General features: G+C 34.6%; 2 protein-coding genes across 3 annotated transcripts; one reads left to right on the top strand and one right to left on the bottom strand.

Annotated features, from left to right (window-relative positions):
- The first annotated feature begins 875 nt into the window (after nucleotides 1–875).
- On the top strand, nucleotides 876–11,369 carry LOC110642613 (digalactosyldiacylglycerol synthase 1, chloroplastic). Of its 2 annotated transcripts, XM_058143684.1 has the most exons (8): nucleotides 1,513–1,607; nucleotides 3,185–3,214; nucleotides 3,317–3,407; nucleotides 4,283–4,370; nucleotides 8,713–9,197; nucleotides 9,289–9,555; nucleotides 9,994–10,343; nucleotides 10,483–11,369. In XM_058143684.1, the coding sequence occupies exons 3-8, from the start codon at nucleotides 3,378–3,380 to the stop codon at nucleotides 11,015–11,017; spliced, it is 1,755 nt and encodes a 584-aa protein (XP_057999667.1). In that variant the 5' UTR covers nucleotides 1,513–1,607; nucleotides 3,185–3,214; nucleotides 3,317–3,377; the 3' UTR covers nucleotides 11,018–11,369. The 2 variants fall into 2 exon arrangements, with proteins under 2 accessions (XP_021650407.1, XP_057999667.1); XM_021794715.2 differs by lacking the exon at nucleotides 3,317–3,407 and having other exon boundaries at nucleotides 876–1,607.
- A 4,679-nt stretch (nucleotides 11,370–16,048) lies between these two features.
- On the bottom strand, nucleotides 16,049–18,858 carry LOC110642605 (aluminum-activated malate transporter 8). The gene is made up of 6 exons (XM_058143685.1): nucleotides 18,414–18,858; nucleotides 18,088–18,228; nucleotides 17,701–17,973; nucleotides 17,481–17,611; nucleotides 17,121–17,264; nucleotides 16,049–16,844 (listed from the first exon to the last, which is right to left on the bottom strand). Exons 1-6 carry the CDS (start codon nucleotides 18,697–18,699, stop codon nucleotides 16,344–16,346), a joined length of 1,476 nt encoding a protein of 491 aa, XP_057999668.1. The 5' UTR covers nucleotides 18,700–18,858; the 3' UTR covers nucleotides 16,049–16,343.
- Nucleotides 18,859–19,363: the final 505 nt, after the last annotated feature.

Raw genomic sequence — 19,363 nt, 5'->3', positions numbered from 1 at the left:
GTTATTTATTTTTTAATTTCAGATGAACTAAGATTAAGTAGAAGCAAAAAGTAAGAGGATATAAAAAAAGAAATTAATAAAATAATTATATAAATATTTTGTCAGCTAATTATTATATTCATTTGGACCCATAAGTGTGTGTGAATATAAATTATAGAAAAATAAAAATTTTGTTAAAATTACTATAATTTTAATGGTATTTAATTTCTATTACTAATTTATATTATTTTATTTTTAATAAAAAAAATATAAAATGTTAAAAGAGAGTCAGTATCGTGAGTTTATGATGAAAAAATTGAGTTAGACCTATTTATCAGTGGGTTAATCTTTTAAAATTTCACATCAATTATAAAAATATATATAAGTATGGGTTTGACATAGATCTATTTATCAGTGAACTGATCCTTTAAAATTTCACGCCAATTCAATTATATAATATATATAAATGTAAATTATCTAAAAATAAAAATTTATTAAAATTAATATGATTTTAAGGATAGCCTATTTATGTACGTTTTATCTTTAAAATAAATAATTGTTTTATTTATTTTTTCCAATCCTATTAAAATTAATAGTTAATCCAATAATAGAAAATTAGACAAAAACCATGGCCATGTATCTCAGCTCAGCATATACTTCGAGATTCGGAGAATATTGAAAGGAACTTTTGCCATATTTGGGTGTGTCGCCACCTTCATGCACCCGTTTGAAGCCGGATTATATTTCTAAGCCAATCATGACATGCCACCTAATCAGCACACGTGAATCTTCCGGATCAGCACCCGCCAAAATCTCGATCTGCCCATTCAAACCTATGTGTTCGTCCACGTGTTCACTTCCAGACAAGTATAGAAAAACCCACCAAAGATCGTAACCGTTAAAACCCCACAAAGCTGTTTTCCCTTCCGCAGCTCTCTCTGCGACCGAAAATAAGAAGAAAAATAAAATTCCTAATTCACTCAAGTTCAAGTCGGAACCCTACCATGGACGGCGAGGGGCAACCTTCGACGTCGACGAACTCAGCGTTCTCTTTCATATCTAAAGGATGGCGGGAGGTTCGTGACTCGGCCGACGCGGATCTCCAGCTTATGCGGGCCCGAGCTAACTCGTTCAAGAACCTCGCTAACTCCTTCGATCGAGAGCTTGAGAATTTCTTCAATTCCGCTTCCACTTCCTTCTCAGTACGCTCCTTCAGGTCCTCTACGCCGACGGATATTGATTTTGTGAAGAAATTGCAGCCTAAGATTTCGGAGTTTAGGAGGGTTTACTCAGCACCGGAGATTAGCAAGAGAGTATTGGAGAAGTGGGGGCCCAAGGCTAAGCTAGGGATTGATTTGTCGGCTATAAGGAACGCAATTGTGGCGGAGATGGAAGATGGGGATAGAAATGGGATTGTGGAATTCGATAGGGTTAGGAGAAGGAGGAGGTCTGTTAAGTTTAGGGAGTTTTGGGGAGAGTGGAAAGAGGAAGGAGGTCAATTTGGGGAATGGGAGCCGATAAGGGCCTTGAAAAGGGGATTCAGGGAGTTGGAGAAAAAGAGCGAGTCCGTGGAGATTTTTGGGGGCTTGAAGAATAATGAGTTTGTGGAGAAATTGAAATCCAGCTTGGTATGTTTACTTATTCTTTATTGATTGAATGGTTTTTTTCTTCTCGGTGAGCTGTTTGTTGTTGTTGCTTTTAGTTAGTAATGACGTTGTTTGAATTGTTAGTTTAAAACGAGTCATTGGATGAAGTATTTGTGTAATCCCTTAAAATCTCTTCGGAGAAAATCATATGCAAGAAGTCAATTCAATTAAATTTTATTAGTATAATTCAATTCAATTTATAATATAATTCTTTTGTTCGGAATAAATTTGAAGTGATGAAATTCAATTGAATTCTATTATTTGCAATAAGTCAATGTAATTACTCTGATTTTGAATGCGTTGATGAGATGGGGCAAGGTGTTTATTATTATTGTTATTATTGTTATTAATTTGATTGTGGAATCCACCCTTACTCATGCCTAATGAATTGAACTTTTGAGAAATCCTAACAAACATCAGAATTTGCCCAAATAAAATTCAATTGCACTCAATTCCAGCAATCACGAAGTTTCCAAACAAAGTAATGCTTCTAAGATTTGATTTCTGATGCTTATGTGCCGTATAAGCATATAAGCAACTTAGTTTGAAGTTTTCTGATGGGGTTATGTCGAATGAATGGGTTGAAACATTATTTATTCATTTGATGATTAAAAGTATGAAGGATTTTATTGGTTAGAATTACCAAGTCCTGTGACATAGGTGAACTCTGTCCATAGATTGTATTGTTTAAATCTCTCTAGGGGAAGTTAAAAGTTAAGAAACAAATCAAGAGATTTTTTTGAAATTTTAGCCTCAGGTGAACTTTTTAGTACAAGTACTTTATGTGGTTAATCAGGATCAAAAAGACATGATGTAAAATCTGAGATTTACTATTAATGATTAAGTTGGTTTTAAGTAATGACCAAAAGGCCTGCTCTGTGATGTCGCTAATATTGTTGGACATTGCAAGGGTGAAATGAAAGCCGCTGGGATCCCATTCTTATTGTGTTAGCACATAAGTGTATCTATGTGTATAAGTCTCCTGCAAAGGTATTTCAAAGTGAAGGTTCCATTACACACAAATAAAGGGCTGCATCCTAATTTAGTTTTTCTGCAACTGATGTGATTGCTTGATCCCTGTTTGGAGACTGTCCTTGCATTGAATACCATTATTTTGACCTTAAGTTTAATTTCATTCTAAAGCATATAGGCATTTAATTAAAGTAAACTTAAACAAAGGATCTCACTTCAACTGTGTAAATTCCATTCTTCTACTTTCTTTTTTGAGACTTATGAGTTTTTGACTCGTAGGGAATATATATTAGATAAATCATTAATTTTTGTTGGAAATGATGTCAGTCTAAGCTATTGCATCATTGTTGCTTGACGTACTTAACCAGACCATTTGAAATGGAAAAGGATGGAAATTTTGTGTAGCCTTCTACCTCTAATTTTTCCAACTGGTGTTTGGTTTGACATTGAACATCTTAGCTTGTAAGATTTAGAGGGACAATATTAATGCTAAAATTTGTTGAGGCCTATTTGGTTATATAAGCATTTATTTTGATAATGATAAGCTGTACACATTCTTTTACTGAATTATCTATTTATTTTTGCAGAAAGCAATCCGGGAGCCTCAAGAGTCAAAGGTTAGGCATCTGACACAGTCATTCTTTGATCTCAAATTTAATTCATTAAATGCCTATCCCATTCACACATTTAATGCGTGTAGTGTTTTCTTCTACTGCCAGGTGCAAATGCAAATGTTTATTTCTTTCATTTGGTGCATTATCATATCTGGTCTAATATCCAATGGCATGCGAAATTTGTGCACAGCAGATGGTAAATTGCATGCATGCTTGCTGATAAGCATGAAAGCTGTTTATAGTATTGTTATGTTAGTCTTATAAAATGAAGTTTCTGTCCGTGATGATCTTGTATTTTGTTTGATCTTAAATGGGAGGTTTGGGGCTCAAATGTCATTGGCATTTATTGTAGTTTTGGGCATTTAACAATTATAGTTTCTGTCTGTGTGGGCCTCTCTCTCTCTCTCTCTCTCTCTCTCTCTCATATCTTTTTTCTTTCTTCTTTCTTTTTTTTTTTTTTTTTTTTCTGTTGCTGTTGTGTCTCTCTTTTTCTGTTGTTGTTGTGTCTCTCTTTCTTTTGCACATAAAACCATTTCGTGGCTTGTCATTGCGTACATATTTGCTGCTGAGAAGTGTGCTTCGTTTTAAAGGTTCTTGCATTCAAAAAAATACCTCCATTTGTGTGTTTGAAATCTACATGCATCTGTGACAATGATTGTACATGCAGTTGTGATCACCTCTCCTTAGCATTTGTTTTGTTAGCATGTGGGCATATATTAGTTGGAGGAGATGCTACAAGATAATAATTCTGACGCATATAAGAGAAGAGGATCCAATGCACTATGTTTGTTTATTTTATTTCTTCAGTTAACGAATTTTCTTGTATGATACCTCAAAGTGGAGATCAATAAGCATTTAAATGGCTTGTAGTTTAAGTTTTTCCTATTTTGGGATTAAATGGTTTTTTTGTTAGTTAATTGTAAAATCTTTATGGAGTGTTTAGGGTTATGTTTATTTGATAAAAAAGGCTTTATTATTATTATTGTTATTGTTATTATTATTATTATTATTAGTCAAATGGAATATTTATTATGCTGAATGTTTGCTTATCGATGTCTATGTTTGATATAGGAAGTATTGCCACTGGATGTACCAGAATTGTTGGCATATTTTGTTAGGCAATCTGGGCCATTTTTGGATCAGCTTGGGGTTAGAAGAGGCAAGTAACTTTTGTTTTACTTGAAGGGCAAATGCATAATTATTATCTCTCTCTTGCTCTCTTTACTATATCCTGTATAATTAACAATTGAAGTTATTTTTTTTAACTTATTCATTTTTTATTCCTTATCTTTTCTATACTTGAAGGTTGAAGAGTTGTTTATATTCTCTTATTTTGCATTATGTTTCATGCTTTTTTGCATTGACTTGTATGTGCTTTAGACAGTGTTATTAAGGCGATAGACGACACCAAGGCAATAAGGTACCCTATGGCCTTAAGAGGTGAGGTGAGAGCCTTTTTGAAGTAAGGCACCATAGCTTAAATTACCTAAATTATATATATATATATATATATATATATATATATATATACTTTGAACATAAAAATGTCATACTTTTAACTAGTTTAATAAATACAAAAACATATTATACAAGACTTTTACAACATTTGGTAATGCCTAAAAGGAAGTTGTATACCACCATTGTGTTTACATTCAACATTTCATATCTATAATCTTTGCAACAAAAGAAATAAAAATAGAGATATTATAAAACATGCCACAATACCCATTCCAAAATGAAAAAATTATTTGCAAATACACATTAATTCTTTCTCTAGCACATCATATCACAATACCTATTTAACAAAATGCACATCACAATACCAATCAAACCAATAATGAAACAATAAATTAGAAAGTAACAAATCTAATTAAAAAATTAAAATGAAACAAAAATTTTTAAAAAAATTACAAGTGTTGCTGTAAAAGATGGCGTGATGAGAGAATAAGAAAAGAAGAGAAAAAAAGTGAAGGAGGAGAGAAGAAAAGAGAAAAGTTAAAAAAAAAGTGTTGTTGTGCTGCTGTGAGTCTGTGACGTGATTGAGAGAATAGGTTAGGGCTTTTAACTATTTGTTATTTTAAAACAAAACTCAACTCAACTAAGTTTTTATCCAAAAAATTTATTGAGGTTGGCTATATGGATTCTCTTTCTCCACTCTAAACGATTTTTGAGTTAAATCCTCAGAAATGTGTAATGCTTCTAGGTTATGTTGTATTACTCTCCTACAAGTCAGTTTAGGTCTACCCCTTCTTTTCTTTCTATCTTCTAGCCCAATGTGCTCTACTAGTCTAACTAAAGCCTCCGTATATCTACGCTTCACATAACCAAACCACTTCAATCTCCCTTCTTTCAACTTATCCTCAATTAGCACCACTCCTACCTTTTCTTTAATACTCTCATTACGGATTTTATCTAGTTTAGTATGGTCATTTATTCACCTTAATATTCTCATCTCCGCAACTCTCATCTTAGACACATACGGCTCCTTCATTGCCCAACACACATTACCATATAACATGGCCGGTCATATGGTTGTATGGTAAAATTTTCTTTTCAACTTATTAGGAATCTTGCGATCACATAAAACTCCCGTGGCACGACTCCACTTCAACCATCCGGCTTTAATCCTATGGCTAACATCCTCCTCATATCTCCCATCTACTTGAAGGATTGAGCCGAAATATTTAAAGTGATTACTTTGGGGCAATACCACTCCATCCAAATTAACTCCTTTCCTATCACCAATTTGACCTCCACTGAACTTGCAATATATGTATTTTGTCTTCGTTCTACTTAAAGCCCTTTGACTCTAGAGTACTTCTCCAAAGCTTTAGCTTTTTATTGACTCCTTCTTGCGTCTCATCTATCAGAATTATATCATCCGCAAACATCTTGCACCAATAGATACTCTCTTGTATATGTTTCGTCAATTGAATTAATGTAAAAAGGTAAGGGCTCACAGCTGAATCTTGGTGTAATCTAACTGAAATAGGAAAATCTCGTGTCCCCTCTCACTGTGCGCACAATAGTAGTTGCTCCTTCGTACATATCTTTCAATACTTGTATGTACTTAATAGATACTCTTTTTTGTTCTAACACTCTCCATAAGACATCTCTTAGAACACTATCGTAAGCCTTATCCAAATCGATAAAAACCATATGTAGATCTTTTTTTATATATCTATATTTCTCTATCAAGCTTCTAATCAGAAAGATCGTTTCCATAGTTGAATGACCGGGCATGAAGCCAAATTGATTGGGAGAGATAGAAATGTCAGGATGTAGTCGATGCTTCACAACTCTTTCCCACAACCTCATAGTATGGCTCATGAGTTTAATTTCCCTATAGTTTGAGTAACTCTGTATGTCTCCCTTATTTTTAAAAATAGGTACTAAAATACTCCTCCATTCATCAGACATTTTCTTTGAGTTTAGCATCTTATTAAATAATTTAGTTAACCATGCAACTCCCACATCTCTCAAATACTTCCACACTTCAATTGGTATTCCATCGGGTCCACAGGCTTTACCCACTTTCATTTTCTTAAGTGCTTCCTTTACTTCTGAAAATCTAATCCTTCTAGTGTAATTCACGTTCTTTTCTATTGATATGTAGTCTATATTCAGGCTATTACCACTTTGACTATTATTAAAGAGATCATCAAAATAATTTCTCCATCTTTTTTTAAAGTCCTCATCTTTCACCAATACTTTTTCTTCTTTATTCTTAATGCGCCTCACTTGATTAAGATCTTGACATTTCTTTTCTCTCCTCCTTGCTAATCTATAAATATCTTTCTCCCCTTCTTTAGTTTCAAGTTTCTCATATAACTTTTTAAAGGCCTCGCTCTTGCTTGATTAACCGCCTTTTTTGCCTCTTTCTTTGCTATCTTGTACTGTTCATAATCCTCATTATTATCACACTTAATAATTTCTTATACCATTCTCTTTTTCTCTTCACTGCCTTTTGTACTTCCTCATTCTACCACCATCTCTCTTTTGAGGGTGGTCCATGTCTTCTAGGTTCTCTAAGTACTTTTCTAGCTAATTCTCTAATCTTTGATGCCATCTGTATCCATTTACTATTGGCCTCCACATATAGCTTTCATGCTTCGGACTCGAGAAGCTCATTTTTGAACTTCACTTGCTTTACGCCTTTGAACTTCCACTACTTTGTTCGAGTTATAATATTTCTTCTAGCCTTACCTGAATTGTTCCTAAATTTGACATCCAAGACCACTAACCGATGTTGACTTGTTAAAGTCTCTCCCGGAATAATCTTGCAGTTCTTGCATAGAGCTCTATTTGTCTTCTTGGTTAAGAAGTCAATTTGGCTTTTATGTTATCCACTTTTGAAAGTAACTAAGTGCGACTTTCTTTTTATAAAGTAGGTATTTGCCAGTATTAGGTCGTACGCCATGACAAAATCCAGAATGCTTTTCCACTCCTCATTTCGGCTACTAAAACCAAAACCTCCATGAACATTTTTATAACCTTGTCTATCACTTCTTACATGTCCATTCAAATCTCTATCGATGAGAATATTCTCTTTGCATTAGATCATCCATAACTTCTCGAAACTTTTGTTTACTCTCATTATCTAGTCCTATTTGTGGGGCATAAGCACTAACTACATTTATTGTTTCACCTTCTAGTACTAGTTTTACTAATATAATTCTATCTTCTATTCTTTTCACAGCTATTACGGCATCTTTCAATGTCCTGTTTATGATTATGCCCACTCTGTTCTTGTTCCTCTCCTTTTCGGTAAACCATAGTTTGTATAATGAATTATCCACTTTCTTGCTTTTCTCTCCTACCCATTTAGTCTCCATTATTTCTCTAAGGCATCGCCTTTAATGCCTCATGCCTCTTGCCTTGGAGCCTCAGGCACTCGCCTTTGGGATGTTGACTCATTTCAGCAAGTCGAGGTGCCAGGGTGTCGCTTCGCTTGATGCCTTTTCTCGTCTTTAATAACATTGGCTTTAGATGTAATGAAAAGTATAGAAGGAAGAAGTTAATTAAACAACCTTTATCCAAAGAAGTTAATTAAACAACCTTTATCCAAAGAAGTTAAGCTTTGTTATAAACTTTAAATGGTGTTTTGATATTGCTGGGTGAAACAGGAAAATTGTGGTGGTTGCATTGCAAATATTATAATTTATGACTATGAGATGAGTTGTTTGTGTTGTGGATACCTAATTTTAATCATTCATAAACTCTTTTTTGTATATAGCATTGAATTTTTCGTACTGATGGTACTTGAAGGAAGGTAACTAAACTGTGTGCATTTATGGGAGAAAATGGTTTAGAATCCATTGGTGATGGTAGTACTAGTATAATTGTTACTTATGTTCCTTGGCTTTCAGTAATTATGCCTTGTATATTTTTATCTTAATATTTGTTTCATTATATGAGCTTTCCTTTTCCTTGATAATGTGCTTATTACATATAGGAACCCTACTTCTGATTTTTTATTGTGTTTCTTAATATGGTTTCAGATATATGTGACAAGATAGTTGAAAGTTTGTGTAGTAAACGCAAGAATCAACTTTTACAGCGCTCACTTTCTACAGGGGAATCCTCTTTCTTTGATAATCAGAATGTGAATGATGAATTGGATTTAAGGATAGCAAGTGTCCTTCAAAGTACAGGGCATTGTTATGAGGGTGGTTTTTGGACAGACTCATCAAAGCATAACCCATCGGACGGGAAGAGGCATGTTGCCATTGTCACAACTGCTAGTCTTCCTTGGATGACCGGCACAGCTGTAAATCCACTCTTTCGAGCAGCATATTTATCAAAGTCTGAAAAACGAAAGGTCACTTTACTGGTTCCATGGCTTTGCAAGTCAGATCAAGAATTAGTTTATCCCAACAATCTCACTTTTAGTTCACCAGAAGAGCAGGAGAATTATATCCGGAACTGGCTTGAGGATAGGATTGGCTTTAAGGCTGATTTTAAAATATCATTTTATCCAGGAAAGGTAGTTGGTTGATAATTATATTGTGTAGTATTTTTTTATAGTATTAGGTCTATGAACAATATGTGACAATTTTGATTTCATTGTTTTCTAGTTCTCAAAATCACGGAGAAGCATAATCCCTGCTGGAGATACTTCTCAGTTTATTCCATCAAAAGATGCTGACATTGCCATCCTGGAAGAACCAGAACATTTGAATTGGTATCACCATGGTAAGCGATGGACTGATAGATTCAACCGTGTTGTAGGTATTGTCCATACAAATTACCTAGAATACATCAAAAGGGAAAGGAACGGGGCTCTGCAAGCTTTCTTTGTCAAACACATAAACAATTTGGTTACCCGAGCACATTGTAACAAGGTAAATTTGTCTAATTCATGGATTATTCTGATTCTCTTTGCTTTGCATTCTTGGGTGGCTTATGCTAAATAATTGGCTGCAGGAAGGTGAATTGAGTAAAAATTTATTGTTTATATTGTTTATATTAATTACTTTACATTGCTTGGGAAGAGGTAGAGTGAAGTAATGTTTCTTAAAGTAAAGTTTCTCTTGTTTTTTAAACCTTCATAATTTTTTTTGGAGGTTTTAAAGAGAAAACCTTCTTATTTTACCAATTTGGTGGGTTGGAAAATGGCAAACCTTACTTTAAAAAGCCACATGTTCTTCCAAACACAAATTCAAGGTTTTTAACCCTTGGGAAACCTCCCATTACTTCAAAAAACCTCCTCCCAAACAAAGGGTTAATGTTTGGCGTTGTTTGTTCTATTATTGAACTAAAATGTGTGTTGCACTATTCAGGTTCTTCGCCTTTCCGCTGCCACTCAGGACTTACCAAAGTCTGTGATTTGCAATGTTCATGGTGTGAATCCAAAGTTTTTGAAAATTGGAGAAAAGATTGCTGCAGAAAGGGAACTTGGGCAGCAAGCCTTCTCAAAAGGAGCATATTTCCTAGGCAAGATGGTCTGGGCCAAGGGATACAGAGAGTTGATTGATTTGCTAGCAAAGCACAAAAATGAGCTTGATGGCTTCAATTTGGATGTGTTTGGGAATGGAGAGGATGCGCGTGAGGTTCAGATTGCAGCTAAAAGATTGGATTTGAATGTCAACTTTCTGAAAGGAAGAGACCATGCAGATGATTCTCTTCATGGGTAAGTATCTAATTGAAACTGAAGGCTTTTTATAAAATCAATGCATATTGTGTTCAGAGGAGAGTATTCAATTCTCTTCACCTTTTGTTGTATGGTTTTTTTTTTATATAATTTTTAATATTTTCTTCCTTGCTTGAAGGTACAAAGTTTTCATAAATCCTAGTGTGAGTGATGTGCTCTGCACAGCTACTGCCGAGGCGCTTGCAATGGGAAAATTTGTTGTATGTGCTGATCACCCATCAAATGAGTTCTTCATGTCCTTTCCAAACTGTTTGACTTACAAGACATCTGAGGACTTTGTTGCAAAAGTAAAGGAAGCATTAGCAAATGAGCCTGAACCTCTTACAGCTGAGCAAAGATATAATCTCTCATGGGAGGCTGCAACACAGAGATTTATGCAATATTCTGAGCTAGACAAAGTCTTGAATGATGACAAGGGTGATGCAAGATTGAGCAAAACTAACAGAAAGGGCATGGCAAAAGCAGTTCCATTGCCTAGTATGTCTGAGATGGTTGATGGAGGGTTGGCATTTGCCCATTATTGTTTCACGGGGAATGAGTTCCTTAGACTCTGTACTGGAGCAATACCTGGGACACGGGACTATGACAAGCAGCATTGTAAAGACTTGCATCTCTTGCCTCCACAGGTAGAAAATCCCATTTATGGGTGGTAAGCAGATAAAATTGTCTATATCAACAGCCATGTGTATAATAGTCACACTCTGTATTTAGAAGCTTGCTAGGCTTGTTAGCTGGAAGGATCTTTGTTTTCTTCTACTTGCGTATTTAGCTCTGATTCACACATATTTAGACAGCTTCATCCAAATTTTGTTTGTTCCTTGTTAATAGATATTTGGAACTGCCAAAGTTTAGTAATTTATAGTGAAAGTGAAGTATGTTTTAATGTAGCAAAGATATGGGAGAAAAATATATCATCTGAAGCTGTAGTTACTCTTAATATACTCTTCCTCACCATGTGCATTCGTCTTGTCTTATGAAATGGTTCTGGTATTTGTTTTCATGTAATGATTGTTGCTAGTTTTACTGATTGATTTCTGGGAATGAAGGCTCATTGTATAATAGGCTGCTATAAATAGTTTATAAACATTACATAGGATTAATTAGTATTCTGTATTGAATGTTATGAGGAAGCTGTTTTCCAATTTGATCGAGGACCAAAATTATGTTAGCCCTCTGTTTTTCTACTTGCTGAAAGTGGATGAATTACTTGAGATCAATCCAGAGAATCTCATGCCACCGTCGCAAACATCAAAAAGAAATATCTTTTGTTGAATCAAAACTGTTGCTCGACGTATTGCTAAAGATTTTTAGATTTAGTGGTTTCATAAGAAAATACTGGAGATTTTTTACCAAAAAATTAAAATCTCTATCCTCTAACCCAACAAGGTAGTTTCATGACATGTTAAAAAATAAACAAGCAAGGAATTTCACTTAGGAAGAGGGTGCGCACTCGCTTGTGTCTTCGTGTGCTTCCTGTGCGACCTAATTAATTCATGAATAATGTACTTGGCATTGAAAAGAAGTTTGGTTCACACTTCACAGTGACTCATTTAAGCATGTGATTCCCATTTAACTACTGCTAGCTAGGGTTACTGCTGACTCTTCAACCTATGCAAGAGCTTATTTAGATCAGAGGACAAAATTCCAGTAGTGGTGAAGAATTGTTAAAGAGTCTTCTAGGGTCTGTAAGGGAATCTAATTTATGCCCAGAAGAACTGTTCTTCAAAGATGAATCAATCTCCAGCAGCCAGCAGAGAAAAGCTTTCACTCCTTTTTTTGTTTATTAGGAAAAGGGTTTAGTCATTGATCTCAGATATACTAATCAAGTCAACCCTAGTTAGTGAAGAGGAGCCTTAGTTAATTTTAACGTCCATGGAAAGAAAATTTAATTTCTTGTAATCATCTGTGCATGTCAGGATATATCATTTATCAGTATTAATATTGGTTTTTTTAATTAAAGCTATTCTGACCGAAAGTATGTAATTAATACTTGAAAATTAATTGCATGATCAAGCGCCTTTCTGCGATCAGATTCCTCTTCTGATAACTGTGCAGAGTAGCTGTTCATATTGATAGGTGAATTCCAGCTTTCCAGTGTGACTTTATGGGATAGATTGCAGTCACTGCTCATTCTTATTGGGAGACAAAAGAAATAAATTCCTCTTCTGATAACTTTACATAGTAACTGTTCATATTGATAGGTGAATTCCAGCTTTCCAGCGTGACTTTATGGGATAAATTACAGTCTCTGCTCATTCCTATTGGGAGACAGAAAAGAAATAATTCTTAAGATATGGCAATTTTTATTCTTCTCAGCTATACTCTGATGCAGATCAGGAATGTACAGCTTTCTAGCTAATACATATATTGGGTTTTAAGAGCTTGGGATCAACCATTGTAGTGTTTATTTTAATGTGGCTTATGGGTGTATTGTATGGGACTCTGTACCACTCGATTCTTTCAAGTGTTTTTTGAGAGACCATCAGTTTGAGAGATCCAAAGATGGCACTGATGAATCATGTATTTTCTTTTTGTCAGAGATAAATATATATTGCAGGTATAAAAGTTCAATGGCGAGTGCAAAGAGGGGCAGATCACTACAAACAAATAGAGATTAAAAAAAAAAAAAAAAAAACCTCATAGCCAAAACCAGGCCAACAAAAAATGGGGTCGTAAAATACAATCCAACCCAAATTAGCAAGGCTGGATACCGAATTCAAACCCAATAGAACCCTAACTCCAAATCCGAGCCACATGGGAGGAAGGGCTCAGTAGTCAGTAGAAACAATGTCCCTCCTCCAAGAATCAAAACCAGATAGGTCATCCTTGAGAGACAAGTAGATAGATGAAGCACCAGGAATCGACTAACAAGGTTAACATAAAAGATGATTCCTTATATAGAACTTCTCCAGGAGGTTGAGCTGCTAAGAAAGATCTCAAGAGCATCAAAAAACACAACCATGGTTGAAGCAAGATCTGAACCAAGGGACACTAACGAGCAGCGAGGTAGAGCTCTCTTAGGTTTGATGGCCATTGAGAGACTGAGTGTTGTAAGAGGGACACTGGAAAGCGTTTCTGAGAGGTACCACACCCATTTAAACTTCTGAACCCGTCGATCTTGGCTCCAAACAGCGAAAGCGTTCTCACTAAGAGGCCCTTTCCTTGCATGCAACACCCAAAAATAAACCAAACCAGTAAACACGAGGTCAATCACAACTAAAACCTCTCCAATTAGCTCAGATGTATAGCAAAAACCAAAATCACTATTATTTATACACAAATCCCACTAGCAAGGGAAGAGGGCAACCCACTTTTCTGGATAAGGAAGGGAAGAGAAGTCCCCCTTCCTGGATAGGACAAAGAAAAACCACTTGATGAAAGGCCAATGAAGGTCGAGCGCCTCAAGAAGGAGAACCCAATTGGGAGAAAACTATCTCTCTCTACCCAGCACTAATGAATCAAGTAAGTGACACCTTTATATTGTCATGGAATTGGAATCTACTGATAAACAAATGGAGTGAAGCACTAGTTACTTACCTTAGTTTATGTCTGACTCACTAGCATGCTATTTGCTCAACTGATCATGTTCATAATTTTTTTCATTTTCTTATTTATGTTTTTTGGGTGCAGGGATTATATTTCATCCAATTTTACCAATAATTATATATTAAGAGACTAACATCTGTTGAAATTATATATTAAGAGACAAATTCACTGGCTAGTGCTACACTTACAAAAAGAACAGCAAAATGGTCATAATTAAATATCATATGTAATTAAAAATAAAAAAAAAAGTCTAAAATATAGGTATGCGTGGAAAAGTGTTAGGTATGGTAACCTATAACTTGTGTCATTTTCTGGGAAAAAAAAATTTGCAAAGAAAATGGTAGTCATGTAAAGCTATATTTGCTTTAGACTATATTTGCTCCTAATCACTAGTCATTAACGTGCCAGATAAGAATGGGCTAATTCGAATAATATATAATGAATATTAATAATATATCTCCCGTATGATATATTGTATACTTAAATTGATTCAATTAATTTAAATATATATAATTAATATGATATTACACGTAATCAATTAATTCAAATTACTCAATTAAAAGTTCAATTGATTAAAATATATGAGTAATGTAATATGTCATATATTCAATTGATTTAATTAACTCAAATACATATTCAATTAAATCACTTAACCTGACTTGGTCCAGTAGCTGAAAGACATGTTACTTAAATACAATAAGGATTATGATTGAGGGATCACTAGATCCGCATCAAGTAGAGGGCATTCTAGTAAAATGACTTAATTTTTAAACGTGAAATGATCTTATTATCCTCGTTGATCTACATTAAATGTGATCTACTTGATCTCTCAATCATGTTACTTATTCTATTTAATAGAGATTAATGGTAAAATATAATAGATAATTAAAAAAAAAAATACTAACAGATAAAAATAAAAGGAGATAATAATTATTATTATTGTGATTGCTGTTAAAGAATAAATATTTGTCCAGTAATAATTTCTGGTCATCAGATTGAACCAAACAACAAGTCTAAGTATATGTTTTTAGTCCTTGACTTAATTTACAAAGACATGGTTTTCTGTTTGCTGCTTTCAATAATGGCGCAACATTGACGATCCAAAGTCAGCATGCTATTTTATTTATTAATTTTTGGATTGGCAAAGGCAATAAATCAAATATATATAATAAATAAAATAAAAACCATTTCTAGCCACAATTTAGCAATTTAAAAACCCAATGCAATGTTTAGTTCTCACTGCAGGATTTAACTATCCAAATTACACTTTGCTTCTACAATTTTTTGCCCTAAGTTTTTAGTGGGTTGCGACCATAGGTTTTGCTTAATGACTTGCATTTTACACAATTGTGATTGAATTTTGAATTCTTTTGATTAATCCATGAGCAGGCTTAGAATTGTTTTCTTGAAATGCGCTTATAGTTGGCCTAATATTTTCTTGTTTGTTTTTGTCTTTATACAGGTTTTGGAGTCCAGCATGTCCAACAGAGTTTTTAGTGCTCCATCAACAAGGGAAACCACGACTGATTAGGTTTATTTTTGTTTTTGCTTTTATTTTTTTAATCAGTATTTTTCTTGCCTGTTTATTATGGATTCAAGATAGAAGATGGTGAGATATGCCTATTAAATATATTCATCTCACATCTTTGTATCAAAGCCCTATTCGGCAATAACTTTTTAAGGTAGCGTTTAATATTTTAACTCTAATTAAAACATTACCTTTTTTTACTTATACTGATTAGTGACATAGCGTTTGTATTAGCATTTAGAGATTGAGATAGTGGTTCATAAAAAATTATCCCTCCTAATTTTTTTAGTTTGAGGGAGTGTTTAAACTAAGCCAATATTTCTACTTTAAATTACTATATAAACAGTTAACAATTAACAACTAATATCTAACTGTTAACTACTAGTTCAATAGCTGAAAACTAGTAAAATAGCTTACCGCTATTAGAACAGCTAATATTATCTTATTAGACCTAAGTCCATAAAAAATTGAGCCTACAAGAATTTCCTAAAAAATTGTATACTTCCTCCACACAAGTAAGAAGGAAGAACACTTTCATATTTTTGGGACTAAAGATTGATTTTTGCAAACACGAGTTGATTTTGGTATAACCGAGGAACGAAAAAAATAATTTAACAAGTATATGCATATACTAATGATCTCCATTATATATAAAAGATTGGACATTGATTCAGGCTATTTTGTCAAGAAAAAGAAAGCACTGCTCACATATTGTCAATACAAAAAGACTTCTCTCTTTCCCTTCAAAATGTGAAAAATTGAATCAATTGTTACAACTAAAGCATAAAAATAGTGGGGAAATTTTCATTAATAATTTTTTCCTCCGTGAAACCAAACTAGAGATCAATTTACCCAACTGTGAAAACTAGTTCACATGTTATATGGTGACAAAAATATTTAGACTACTAGACGGTGCCGCTGGCTAGGCTTTTTGGTGCTTGAGACTTCTCATTTTCTGAGGAATCTGTGGGGTTTGCATCTATTGTAATAGTAATATGATCCGTATTATCACCATCAAGAACAGGATTTACAGTTCCTCGGTGAAGCGATAACTGAGGTTTCTCTTGTGTCGCAGTAGCTTCCACAGGCTTGAAATGTGCTAGGTTAGCAAGTTCATGCACTGCTTCAGATAGTTTTTCCACACATTTTACGATCTCTATTAATGTCGATGCAACTGTTGCAGCCGGCACTATTGCTAGGAGCTCTGCTTTCTCTAATGAGCTAGCTTTATTCACAGCAAATTTGAGTTCATTAATGGCAGTTTTGGAGTTCTCCACATGGATATTTGCAGGGGAAGAATCAGTCATTGTTTTGATTGCTGAGGCTAGTGATCTCAGTGCCTTGCAGGACTCTTGACTCATCTTTGTGCATGGTTCTTGAATTTTACTCTGGAATTCCTCTGATGCCTGCAAAGGGTAGCACAAGTTTAAGAAAATGGAAAAAAGAAGGAGGAACCTTTGCCTTCTAGGAAGGAGATTCTGTTCATGTAAAATCTCTGCTTATGGGATATGCCTTTAGAAAAGCAGTTTTGCAGGTGATTTCATCAAAACAATTTGGATGGTGCATATACTTTTGAGATTGCAATAAATACAAGGAACATTGTTTAATTGGGTGTAATAAAGTTGTTAGCATCAGCATATATTTAAATAAATAAAGTTGTCATGATGGATTAGTATAGTTACTTGGATATTAGAGTTGATATAGCCATTAAGAGCTTCAATATGGTAAGCACATTGCCTTGTGATGGCTCCAATCTTCAAGTATTGCTTCCATGGATGCCTGAAGCAGAATCGGCCATGTCTAGGCTCCCATCTTGCAAGATTTGCCTGCAATGTTTAGGAAAAGCAATTTAGCTTAGCTAGCTAGATAGCTAGTTCAATATAATAATAGTTAGGGTATCTGTAATTCTATATAAATGTGTGCACGTATCTTGGAGAGAGCTCAGCAAAAGTGCAGAGAAGTTACTGGCACTAATGCAAAGACAAACAAACGAAGAAGGAAAAAACAAGTGTAGGTTAGTGGAGGAAGTCCTTAAAAATTACCATGGAATCCTCTGTGGATTTTGAATTGAGGACGCTTCTATATCCTTGAAGAAATGGCTTGTCTTTTTTGGAGACATTAACCTTCCCTTCTTCATCCTCAGATTTGCAGTGAAAATATTCATCTCCAAAACCTGTAAATTTCTTCTTCTGTTGTTATGTACTGATCCTTCTCAAAATAAAAGGTAGAATTCAAGCTAATTTTTATAGCTTAATTAATTACCTTCAAGGTAGCTTGCAAGCTTTTCTATATTGGAAGTAACCAAGTTATGAAGATCTTCACCAGCCCAAACAGGACAGATGCACATGGATACAATTATGCAGGTTGCTCCACCTATTACTATTGTTGATAGCCTTTGATGAGCCAATTCTAAGAGCTCTACAACTCGAACACCAGATACCGACACCATACTGAATGTTAATATAAATATCAAGACTCCATAGTCATATCTTGCCTTGATTCTTGGAAAGAATCGAGTGAATGTAGATGCTGCACCTGCATATATTAATTATATAGAGTGATACAAGTAGTACATATCTCATTTCTAGCTGGAAGAAATGAATGGGTTTGCTGCTTTAATTTACATATACATAATATATATAAGCATACCTAAAAGGAAAACAAGGAATCCAATAACTATAGGCTCTCCTTTCTCTCCAAAGATGCTTGCCAAGTGTTGAGCTCCAAGCCCTAATGCACCGGCTAGAAAAGTTGCAAAACTTCTATTCAAACTCTTGCTTAAGGTACCACCTATATAAAAGAAATTTATAGAAATTAATGCATTACCATTTGAAATATTTAGATTGTCATTTGTTACTGAACTAGCAGTCTAATTAATAACCCAGTGGTTAATTGAGAATAGATGGTGTAATGCAGGAAATTATGGATTCAAACCCTTTTAAATTGAAAAAAAAAAACTTATGCAATTAACTTACCTACAGTGAATTCAAAGACTACTACCACTGTTAGCACAGCCCATATTCCTGCAATCCCAAAACCATCATAGAGAGTCCTAGAATAATATAATAGGGACACCAATGTAAGAGCAAGTCCCACTTTGAGGGAGTGAATGACTCTTCTTGGGTCATCTTGTCCAAGCTTTCTCATACTCTTTGCAACATTCATCACCTTGGCCTTGGACTTATCAGGCAAGGCCTTAAGCCAATTCCATCCTCTAGTGAAGGGTCCAGCCTTCTCTTGAGTTGCTGATTCAATTTCCATGGCTAGAGATTGTGGAGGTTGGCAAACTTACGTGAACTAAAAAATGAGGAATAGTTGTTGCCAAGTGAAAAGAGGCCAAGGCTTTAAACCCTTTTGAGCTGGATTTCTTTTACTTCTGAGAGCTAAAGAGAGAAGAAGAAGAGGAGTGTATACTAGGGAATAAAATGCCCTTTGGAGAGGGTCTCTCACTACCCTATATTTATAGTAGCAGAAAGTGTATGCAACTAAATATATAAAGAATTTTAAACTGAAACACATGTATCGATGGTGTTTTTTGTTGGGTCAAAGGACAAATACATACATTTTTTTTTTTGGGAAAAAGACTTTCACAATGTGGCTGACGAGGTTTGCTGATGTAAAATAAATTATCTTTAAATCTAGGACTTAATTAATACAAACAAACAGCTGCCCACAATTCAATTTGACCTAAGTTTTAAAGAGTTTAGCCCACACTAGATACACCAAAAAGACCACATATATGAGTCTTATCCCTCTAATATTTATTTACAACCTGAAGGCTTTTGATGAGTCCTGATAACACAGCAATTTCCTCGAAATGAGAGCTTGGAAATTGCTAGAAATAGGCTTTTATATCTAGTGCTTTCTTCTCAAACCCACCAATATCTATAGCCACCAGGAAACCAATGCTGCTAATAACCACTGT

This window comes from Hevea brasiliensis, chromosome 3 (assembly GCF_030052815.1).
Source record: "Hevea brasiliensis isolate MT/VB/25A 57/8 chromosome 3, ASM3005281v1, whole genome shotgun sequence".
In the NCBI taxonomy this organism is placed as follows: domain Eukaryota; kingdom Viridiplantae; phylum Streptophyta; class Magnoliopsida; order Malpighiales; family Euphorbiaceae; genus Hevea; species Hevea brasiliensis.
Note: the sequence above shows the minus strand (reverse complement) of the source record. Positions and strands in the feature narration are given on the sequence as shown.

What these genes read in the sequence shown, in the direction of transcription:
- LOC110642613 (XM_021794715.2), top strand. Translation starts at nt 984, where the DNA reads ATGGACGGCGAGGGGCAACCTTCGACGTCGACGAACTCAGCGTTCTCT. An exon ending in TCAGCTTGGGGTTAGAAGAG is followed by an intron (nt 4,371 to 8,712) that starts GCAAGTAACTTT and finishes ATATGGTTTCAG; the next exon opens with ATATATGTGACAAGATAGTT. An exon ending in GCAGATGATTCTCTTCATGG is followed by an intron (nt 10,344 to 10,482) that starts GTAAGTATCTAA and finishes CCTTGCTTGAAG; the next exon opens with GTACAAAGTTTTCATAAATC.
- LOC110642605 (XM_058143685.1), bottom strand. Translation starts at nt 18,699, where the DNA reads ATGGAAATTGAATCAGCAACTCAAGAGAAGGCTGGACCCTTCACTAGA. An exon ending in GCTTGCAAGCTACCTTGAAG is followed by an intron (nt 17,612 to 17,700) that starts GTAATTAATTAA and finishes AGAAATTTACAG; the next exon opens with GTTTTGGAGATGAATATTTT. An exon ending in ATATCAACTCTAATATCCAA is followed by an intron (nt 16,845 to 17,120) that starts GTAACTATACTA and finishes TACCCTTTGCAG; the next exon opens with GCATCAGAGGAATTCCAGAG.